The sequence below is a fragment of the Rattus rattus genome, chromosome 10, assembly GCF_011064425.1.
Source record: "Rattus rattus isolate New Zealand chromosome 10, Rrattus_CSIRO_v1, whole genome shotgun sequence".
NCBI classification, from domain to species: Eukaryota; Metazoa; Chordata; class Mammalia; order Rodentia; family Muridae; genus Rattus; species Rattus rattus.
Genome location: NC_046163.1, coordinates 33,327,574 through 33,337,480, shown reverse-complemented (window position 1 = coordinate 33,337,480; position 9,907 = coordinate 33,327,574). Strand labels below are relative to the sequence as shown.

Genomic DNA, 9,907 nt, shown 5'->3' with positions numbered 1-9,907 from the left:
CTAGGACCAAGTATCAAAAAAAAAAAAAAAAAAAAAAAAAAAACCAACCCTAGTCAACACGACATTTTAAAAACAAAAGCACAGGTAAACAAACTTATTTTGCCTGTAAACAAGAACTACCCTCCTTTCTTTTGCTAGAGAAAGAAGGAACGATATAGCACTTAGTTTTTGAGGTTTTTTTTTTTTTTTTTTGAACCACAAAGAAACAAGTCAGAGGAAATCTTATAAACGTTAGGTTGATTTACAAGCGCTACTCTCAGTTACAGTCTGTTTACAGTGAGTTATCTAACTGAACATACTATACATGGTAGTTAGAGTCATCGTGGCAAGAGAAAAAAACCACAGCTGGCCTGCTGCCGACACAAACAACCAGAAAACTGCAGGGCAACAAGCTGGGATGGAGGTGGGGTGTGTTTATTATAAAAGAAAAATAAAACAAGACTCTATCGGCTTTTTCAGAAGGAAGGGGACAGTCTGCCGGAGGAAGAGGACACTAGGACACAGAATGACAAGTGTATTAACTCCAGGCCTGTCCTCAGTTCCCCTAAGAGCCAAGTGGAAGGAGACATTGAAACAAACAGGCAATTCTGTAAAATTAGAAACCCTACGAACTTGATTAAAATCTAAACTTGTTTTGCTTTAAAAAATTTAATATATCAAAAGGCCCGCTTTAGTGACATGCTAGTCCCACCAAAAAATAACCCCCCAGTAACACCCACCCGCCTGTAACAATGTTCAAGTTGACCAGCCAACTCATACTTCTAACTCGTGTGTGGATTAGGTATACACGTCCCCTTAAACCTAAGCCCAGGGACAGTGGCGGCAAGCAGTGGCATCCCACTGGCTACCTGTCCAACATCTGCTCCTGCAGAGTGGGCAGGGAAACCCTAAGTAGTAATGAAGCTGAACCCCCAAGATAACCAACTTTCCCAGTACTGCATCCCCACCCCTACCTCAAGAGTGCCTCACTTCTACACCGAGCTCCTCACTCAAACTTGGCACCCAGGGAAGAGGATGGTTTTCTCAATTAGAAAAGACATATATATCCACACACCCATATATATAACTTTTTTGTTTTTAACATTTAAATATAAAAATACTACTCTGCTTTGAGTTATAAACGGAGGACCAAGAAATGCCAACTTTTTCTTCCTTTACAGTAGGGCCATTTGTCAGGTGAACTGTGTTTCATGAAGGGAGGGTGAACTCCCCTTCCCTAAGCTAAGGAAGTCAAGAGACCAACCTCCAACTCCTCACCAGACTTCAACAGAAAGTTGGTTTCACCGGAAGAAATAACAGCTCTCTACTGACAGAGGAAATGTTAATCTAAGCTGTTGGGCCTGCCCTTTCAATTATCCTGAAGGAAAAAAAAAACAGTCCTCCCCCACCACAAGTACACCCGGATTTGTGACAGCTATGCCTACAGGACATGCATTCCCGCTGAGATGAAGCAGTGGGTTACCCTTCCCCACCCCCTCCCGTTCCCCACTAGAAAGCTAGCTAGGAAAGAAAGGGTTGGGTGTGTAGAGATTAAGAACTTGACCCCTCTATTCTGACCAATAAAGGCAAAAATTAACTGGGCGCAAGGAATAAAAAGACCTTGGTATTCCATCCTTTTGAGTTACAGTGGGGACCAGTAGGAGAGGGAACAGTTGGGAGTGGGGTGAACTAGGAAGGGCTCAAGATCACTGGAAGTCGAGTCCGCTTAGTTCTTGTATTGGAAGGGCTCGTCGCCAGTTTCGTTGAGGAGACACGTGCGGACGATGGCTTCCGTCACCGCATAGGGGTCGCAATTGGCAGAAGGCCGACGGTCTTCAAAGTAACCCTTCTTCTCCTGGCCGACAATCCGGGGAATGCGGATACTGGCGCTGCGGTTGGCAACGCCAGCGGAAAAGTCGTTGATGTTGGAGGTTTCATGGAATCCAGTCAGACGGCGGGCGTTGTCCAGGCCCCCCTTGGGGTCGTAGGCACGGATGTGGTACTGGTGCCTCTTGCTCAGTTTATCAATGGCCTCCTCAATGCACCTAGGGCAAACAGGAAAAGATGAGGGTCTATCCATGTGGCAGGAGGGAGCAGGCCTGAATCCCAAGGCTGTGTGTCTGCCTCGTGGCCTCTATCTCAGGACCTCCCTCAGGCCAGTCCTAACACGCAGTGCAAATTATCCACAGGATGGAAGAAACCCCCACCCCTCGCCTCCTCCCACCCCTAAGAATTAAGTTACCCATCTGCTTGTAAAGTTCAAATGCCTGAACCCACTGTCAGCTTTTCCGATATCACTCCTGCAATTCTATTCCTATAAAGTATTACTCGCCTCTCCAACGGGTACAAATGACAGGCTTATGACAAATCTGCAGAGCATGGCATGCAGTCACTGAGAAGCCCAAGTACCCAAAGCCCTTCCACCCCATGAGAAGAATACGGATGGCTCCAGAGGAAGGTACTTACCTCAGACCATTCTCCTCCCGCATGGCCTTGGTGCTAAAGTTGGTGTGGCAGCCTGCCCCATTCCAGTTCCCTGGAATGGGCTTGGGGTCAAAGGTTGCTATCACCCCAAAGTCTTCGCATACCCGATGCAAGATAAAACGGGCTACCCAGAGATGATCTCCCATGCGGATCCCTTCGCAGGGTCCTATCTGGAATTCCCACTGGAGAGAAGAAAAAAAAGTTTACTTTTAAAATAACGCCAACTGGCTGCTCTGTCCACTCAAGCTCCTAGCTTGTTCCGCTCGCCTGTGATCCACCCTCGCTAGCCAAAGTCCCCACCACGTGCCTATCTACCCAAGTCTTCAGAGGGGAGGGAAAAGTTGAGCGCCATTTACCTGGGCAGGCATAACCTCGGCATTTGTCCCTGTGATCTTGATTCCAGCATACAAGCAGGCCCGGTAGTGAGCCTCCACGATATCTCGGCCATAAGCCTTGTCAGCTCCCACACCGCAGTAATAGGGTCCTGAAGGAGTCAAGACAAAGCAGGGAAGACTCAGGGAACCCAGGAAACCCCGAAGCCAAAAGAAAAAAATTGTGGAGGTCCTAAACTTGCTTTCCAGAGTCACAAGTCCTGCCCTCAGCTGCGGGCGGGAGAATTTAGGGATTTAGGGTTATTCCTTCTTTGCCACGGCCTCAGTAGAGCCTCTGCTTACTTTAAGTGGCTTTTCATGAATTTTTGTGCGTCCATGTGAATTTACAGTATGGTCAGAGGGCAACTTGAGGGAGTCGTTTCTTTCTTGCCTTCTACTGCATGGGTCCCAGGATGAGATTCAGGCTGTCAAGCCTGGTGGGTAACCACTGAGCACATCCCACCACCTTCTGTCACTTTAAATTCTAACCACCTCTGGATGTGAGGGATGCAAGGGGCATCTACTGTTAGATCCCACTGCTGGTCTCCATTTTCTGATTCAGGAGTTGTTCCTGTCTCTGGGGAGGGGGCTTTCCTGGACAGTAACAACTAAGGGGAGCAAGTTTCACTTTTCCACCAGGAGGACTTACCTTGGGGTCCAGGGAAGCCATTAGAAGGCCAGCCGAAAGGGTGGCCGTCTGTTCCCATGAGAGTATACTCCTGTTCCATTCCAAACCAGGGGTGCTGGCTGCACACCATGTCCATTATACGCTTACAGCTGTACCTCAGGTTGGTCTCTAGAAATAAAAAAAAAAAAAATGTCGTCAGGAACAGAGCCCTCTCACACAGTTCATGTGCCTATTAGAGGATGGACCAACCCAGGCCTAACCTGAGTTCTATCACCAAGGAAAATGGAAGAAGTCCTTTTGCAGGAAATGGCTGATAAGACTTTTTATAATTAAAGTCAGCCACGAAACCTCACGGGAAAAGCATCCGAGCAGAAAAGTTCACCCCATCTGCATGCTGGCCACCCCTAAACACCTCACCAAGCACTTACTCCCTCTACTCAAAAGACAACTGCTTCTAGTGGTCAAATGTATTCCCTTGTTTCTCAGGCACTTAAGGCCAGATCTGTCATTTTGCTGAGAATAACTTGTCCACTGGGTTTACGTGCCAGGTGACTTTAAGTGTTAAGTTATACAGGATTGACGACTGGTACAAAAGTAGGTAAGTAGACAGACAGATATACATAGGAGCATGACCGGAAACAATTCCTAAGCTAGAAAAAAATAATCATTTGAGTCTGAGATGAGAATTAACAATCTTCACTTTCACATATGAGAAAATGAAGCCTTGAGAGAGGGTTGTAGGTGACACACCCAGGTTACAGGGCAGGCGGCAGAGCCAGAAACCCCATGGCCGCCATGCTCAGGGCGCATACCCTTTACCACTAATACTGCTTTTCAAGACAGAAGCACGGATGGTCCAGGGCCGCCGAGCTTTCCTGGCAGGGCTGGGAGAGGCTGCTCAGAAGCGGAGACTGCCCGGGTTTAAAGCTATCTGCGACTGAGATGGGCAGCACGGCGCAAACCAGACTCCACAGGTGCCGGTAAAGAAAGCGCCAAGGCAGATGGTTCCTCCAGAACCATCCTGCCGCCCATACTCGTGAGTCCACTGCCTCAACAAGCTGTGTGGGCTAAACCAGTGACCAACAGTTAATGCACAACACTCCCCAGGGATTTGCACATGGTCGTTCGTTTGTGATTCCAATGACTTCGAGATGGACTTTACCTTAAAAAATGAACTGTGGAAAGGACCACTGAGAGACGGCTCAGTGGGCAAAGGTGTTGCCACACAAACCTGGCAACCCAAGTTCTGCCTCCAGAACCCACATACGTAGGTAGGAGAGAACCAACTCCAAAGCTGCCCACTCATGTCCACATACCCAATATGGCACGCCCTCAAGCATGCTCCCCTAGTCTCTTCACATACAGCGCGCGCGCGCGCGCGCACACACACACACACACACACACACACACATACACACACACACACACACACACAAGCACATAGAAAAGGGTTTCCCAGGGCACTGGCAGTTAAGTGGAAGTTCTAGTGTTTTAAAATCAATAACTAGGTTGGGGATTTAGCTCAGTGGTAGAGCGCTTGCCTAGCAAGCGCAAGGCCCTGGGTTCGGTCCCCAGCTCCGAAAAAAAAAGAAAAAACAAAACAAAATAAAATCAATAACTACAGAATGTTTTAAAACACAGGCTTTTTAAATCAGCAGGTAGAGGCTGTCACTGGGGGCCCCTGTCAACAAACGGAAGATTCAACACTGTTTATACAAACAGTAAAAGGAACCTCGGGAGGATGGACCACACTGTTTTCCACAGGAACGTGTTCAGGGTAGAACAGACATCCCATCATCCCTTGATTCTTAGGGATCGTCTTCCCAATTCACTCCGGAATGTCATCTCCCTTCTCAGAAATGACAGACAGACAGCTACACCCATCATCCCCCCCCACACACACACACCTGCGGGCTTCCGGTTATACTTGTATACTTCGCAGAACACCAGCTTGTTGGGGTCTCTGCGGAAGGGGTCTCGAAACATGGCCACAGGATGGAGGTACATGTCGCTGTTGGAGCCTTCAGACTGAAACGTACTAGAACCATCAAAGTTCCACTCGGGTAAGTCTGGGCAAAACAAAGACAGAAGATTAAATTAACTTTATGTTATACATCTATTGAAGCCTGCAGAAGCCAGACGAGGGGGGGCTGGATCTGCTGGAATTGGAGTTACAGATGGTTGTGAGCCACTATGTGGGCGTCGTTAACTGAACCCAGATCTCCTGTGAGAGCAACCAGTGCTCTCGGTCCCACGAAAGCCTGTCTGTAACTTCAGTTCCTGGGGGTTCTCACACGCTTTTTGACTTCTGCTGGCACTGCACACACAGAGAACACATACAGTTTAAAAAGTTCTCGGTGCACGCACCCGAAGGCGGTCAGGTCAGCCTCTATCTACCCTTCCATTGTTCACCGCCGACTTTATCTTTATGAGGAGTGAAGTGCATTCAAATGCATTGTCGCCTGATGTCACCTACCCCTGTTTCTCCTCATCTGAGATTCCCAAGAACCACCTGAGCAACAGACCATTCCTCTCTGTGGAAGTCTACCGTGCACAGTGTCCCCTGGTATCACTTCCGGTGTGTCAGACACTCCTTCGCTAGGCCATCATTTCCCTTCTCCTGCCCCTCACAGGCCTGTTGCAGTTCAAGCTATGCTTTATAGATGAGCAAACGGTTGCTTGCCCGTCCCTTGGTTCTTTCCCTACAGTTTTAGCGGCCGGTTTGATGTTCTCAGAAGGCAGAGACTGAAGAACCTGCCCAGACTCTTGACAAGTACCAAGTACACAACCTAGCTGTCATCTGGCCATCCATTCACTCGAACAGAAGCATCCTTAGAAGAGTAACCCATCCTAAACTAGGTAGATGGTGGTGGTGCCAAGCCTCCCCTCAACAAAAAAAAAAAAAACGAAGGCCACACTAAAATAAAACAGGTCTTAGAAGTATATAATTATAAAGTAGTATCAAAAACAATTTAACGGTTGGAGGTTGCTACAACATGAGGAACTAACTTCATTAGGAAGGTTGAGACGACTGCTATAAACTAGATAACATATACCAGTCCTTTCGACCTAGGTTCCTGGGGTTGGCCAGGTTAGCAACACACCAGCCTCTCAATCCCCTACAAACATGACCCAGTGTTTTCCCTCAGTGTACCAGCACACGCAAGATTCTATTTAAACAAAAGCTTCCATTGTTACTATGCCTCCAGACCACACAGCAGCTTACTTACGGGTAACTGACTAAGGTCTGAAAAGCCTTGCAAAGCAAACAGAAGGGAGGTAGGATCCAAGGCTGCGCTGCACGCACACTCTCTCAGGCACATGCTCTGCTTCCTGCCCACACTCACCATCTACGCACTTGGGGTCACACTCCAGAGTACGGGTCTTGCAGCGTAGCCCTTCCCCGGTACCATCAACCCAGATATACATGAGTTGGATCTTCTCGCCCTGGGGCAGGTTCATGTACATCTGCTTGATGCCTTTGTTCAAGTGGGAACTTGCTGAGGTGGCCATGGTGGAAGGTGTTCTGGAGAGAGACGAAAATCGTTCGGTTAACATCGACTCCAAAGGGATCCCCTGCAGGAGCGACAAAGGAGTCAGACTGGATGGAGGGCACCGTGCTCTCTCTTCTTTGGGACTCAACACATGTAAAAGGTGCTCTATTCACTCTGTTTGCAAGAGGTTTAACGTTTCCTACTAGACAAAGATCGTCCCCCTTAGGGGGACTAGTTAAGGGATTTTAATAACTGTTAACCTTGAGATACATTAGTAAAACAGAACAAAATATCAAAAAGCTCATTAACATAACTCATTCCACCCAACAGAACTACCTCACTGCCACAGAAAGCCTTGACTAATGGACTGTTGAGCCTTCCTTTGTCACCTCCTATTCCTGTTAACAACCTTAAGGGACACGCATCATGACCCCTAGTCCCTGCATTTAGATGGTTTACCTAGTTGTGTAGCCCTGGGATTTGCGATGTAGACCAGGCTAGCCTCATACCCACATCAGCCAGCCTTGGCTTCCCGAATGCTAAAATTAAAAGTGTATGCCACTGCCAAGTTAGACTTAACAATGATACACTGGAGCTAGTAAGATTTTACACACTCACATACTCCTCGGAGAAAGAAAAACAACCCTGTATTAAACACCACCACTAATGTGGTGAAAAGTAAAAGCCATACTTGAACGAGTACACTGCTGATTTGGGGGGGAGGGGGGAGACGGAATTCTCTACAAGCCCTCTCTGTCCTGGTACTCATTATGAAGACCAAGATTTCCTCGAAATCAGACAATCTACCGGTCTCCTGAGAACTGGGATTAAAGGTGTTCCCCTCCACACCAGGCCTCAATGGCTGACTTTATTACTGGGATGAAAAGTCCTTCCTCCAGAGACAGATTTCAATGCGAAAATTACAGTATTTGAGAAGATCCCACCAGATGATATTTTCTGGTGAGTAGAAAAAAAAATCCCACCTCTAATAAAGACCCCGGGGGCACAAGATTACAAGTCACAGGAGCAGGGGACAAGATCCTCTAAGAATCTGAGCCTGCAAAACCAGCCTCAACCCAAGAGGAAACATCCCCCTCCCTAATCACCCAGGATAGATGGAAAGGGAACATATTGTTCTCCTCCCAGCGACTTGGGCAACTTTCTGAAGTACAGTGGCAAAGTTTCTACGGGCAACTGTCCATGTTTGCCCAAGTGAAAACAAGTGCTTCTCCCTCCAAAAGCCTAACCCTTTCCCTAGGGAACAGATGAATCTCTGCGGTGGATTCCTACACAGACCCAGACCTCTACCTACACCACTCCGAGGCCTGGACTGTAATTCCAGATGGCTTCAACTTACACCACCCAATTCTCTCTCGGCTTGCCTCTCCCGTGGCTTACACATCCAGCATTTAACAATCTTTAGGTGAACCTGGGTTCCTCCTCTGTTCCTGGAAACCAGTTGGGTACCAGCAGCCTAGTGTACCTAGCACCAACTAGTGTCCCTGTGGTGCAAAGTGGAACGGGTTCTTAAGATTCTGAGTAGTTGGGGTTGGGGATTTAGCTCAGTGGTTAGAGCTTGCCTAGGAAGCGCAAGGCCCTGGGTTCGATCCCCAGCTCGAAAAAAAAAAGAACCAAAAAAAAAAAAAAAAAAAAAAAGATTCTGAGTAGTTTCTGCTTGTTGCCAGATGCACCCGGGTCCTTCTCCCTGCCTTTTTACTCACCCCAGCCAATGTGAATCAAATACATTGAGGTTGTACTCTCTAATCCTCCTCTTTTTAGAGTAGTATTCGTCCCTCTCCTCCAGCTCCATTTCACGCTGGTCTAAGCAACGCTGCTTTCTGGGTGAGGGCGTTGGGATGGGGGACCCAGATCGTTCGGAGTAGGAGGTGCTGGAATAAGTAGGCTGGTGGGATTTAGCCCTAGCCCTCGACTTCTCCTCGTTGTTCACAGAGTAGGCAACGAAGCCGTAGGTATTAGAAGGGGACTCTGAGAACCGAGAATCTCCATCGTCTATGTCATCATCCGGTGCTTTCTTTGAGTATTTGCGGTTGGGGGAGGATCCCCGCCTCCCGCCCCCGGAGGAGTTGGGGTAATCCACTTTGAGAAGCAGCCCTTCCCACTAAAAAAACCGGAAAGTCGGCGCCCCGACTCTCGGACCCCCGCAGATCTCAAGGCCTCTCCCAAGGGGCCATACCCCGGCGAGGACAGAGGCCGGACGGCGAGAGTGGAGCGACGGCGGGAGGCACAGCGCGCTGCTGCTGCTGCCTCCGCCCGGCCCCGCCTCTCCACTGCGGAGCCCTCCGGCCACTCCGGGGTCCCGGCTCTCCATTGTTCGGTCATACCGTAAAGGCCCAGGACACGGCGTTGCGTGCTGGCGAGTGGTGCCACCAAAGCTAACGACCACCAGCCTCAACCAGACCACCCACAGCGTGACAACTCACCCAATCGCGCCGCCCAGAGAGGATCAAGGCGCCGGCGCCCACTTAAGGCAAGAAGAGCGCACTCCCGCTGGGACCACCGAGTCGCCCCCGATCTCGGCTTGGTAGCCAACCCTGGACGCCCGCCTCCCGGGGCGCCGCCTCCCGCCTCAAGTAAAAAACAGATCATAACAACCCGCAACCCCGCCCTTCCCGGAGCCTGGCTCACAGCGCGCCCTAGGAACGCCAAACAGAGCCGGCCCGAGCCGCACGCTACAAGCACGCGGGAGGCACGAATGCTGCATCCCGCGCCAAGCAGCAACAGACTGGAGCTGGGATCTAGAGTGCGACGCCACAGCCCGGGTGGCTGTGCACCCCTGGACCCTCCGTGCGCTTACCAGAGCGGTGGCCGGCCGGATGATGGATGGGTGGGCAGGCCACGAGAACGAGACGAAGAGCGGAGAGGAAATGGGTGTGCTGCTCAAACACTCCGCCCTACTCCCATTCTCTGCTGTGCAGGATTGCGGGCTGCTC

At 49.6% G+C, this 9,907-nt stretch overlaps 1 protein-coding gene across 1 annotated transcript; it reads right to left on the bottom strand.

Annotated features, from left to right (window-relative positions):
• Positions 1-220: 220 nt before the first annotated feature.
• On the bottom strand, positions 221-9,907 carry Glul (glutamate-ammonia ligase). The gene is made up of 7 exons (XM_032914642.1): positions 9,772-9,907; positions 6,810-6,988; positions 5,370-5,531; positions 3,484-3,630; positions 2,820-2,947; positions 2,446-2,645; positions 221-2,024 (listed from the first exon to the last, which is right to left on the bottom strand). The coding sequence occupies exons 2-7, from the start codon at positions 6,973-6,975 to the stop codon at positions 1,706-1,708; spliced, it is 1,122 nt and encodes a 373-aa protein (XP_032770533.1). The 5' UTR covers positions 6,976-6,988; positions 9,772-9,907; the 3' UTR covers positions 221-1,705.

Excerpts from the sequence above, each read along its gene's own strand:
- Glul (XM_032914642.1), bottom strand. The coding sequence starts at position 6,975 with ATGGCCACCTCAGCAAGTTCCCACTTGAACAAAGGCATCAAGCAGATG. Across the intron at positions 3,631-5,369 it reads GTATAACCGGAAGCCCGCAG|AGACCAACCTGAGGTACAGC; the intron begins GTGTGTGTGTGT and ends TTTTATTTCTAG. Across the intron at positions 2,025-2,445 it reads CGGGAGGAGAATGGTCTGAG|GTGCATTGAGGAGGCCATTG; the intron begins GTAAGTACCTTC and ends TGTTTGCCCTAG.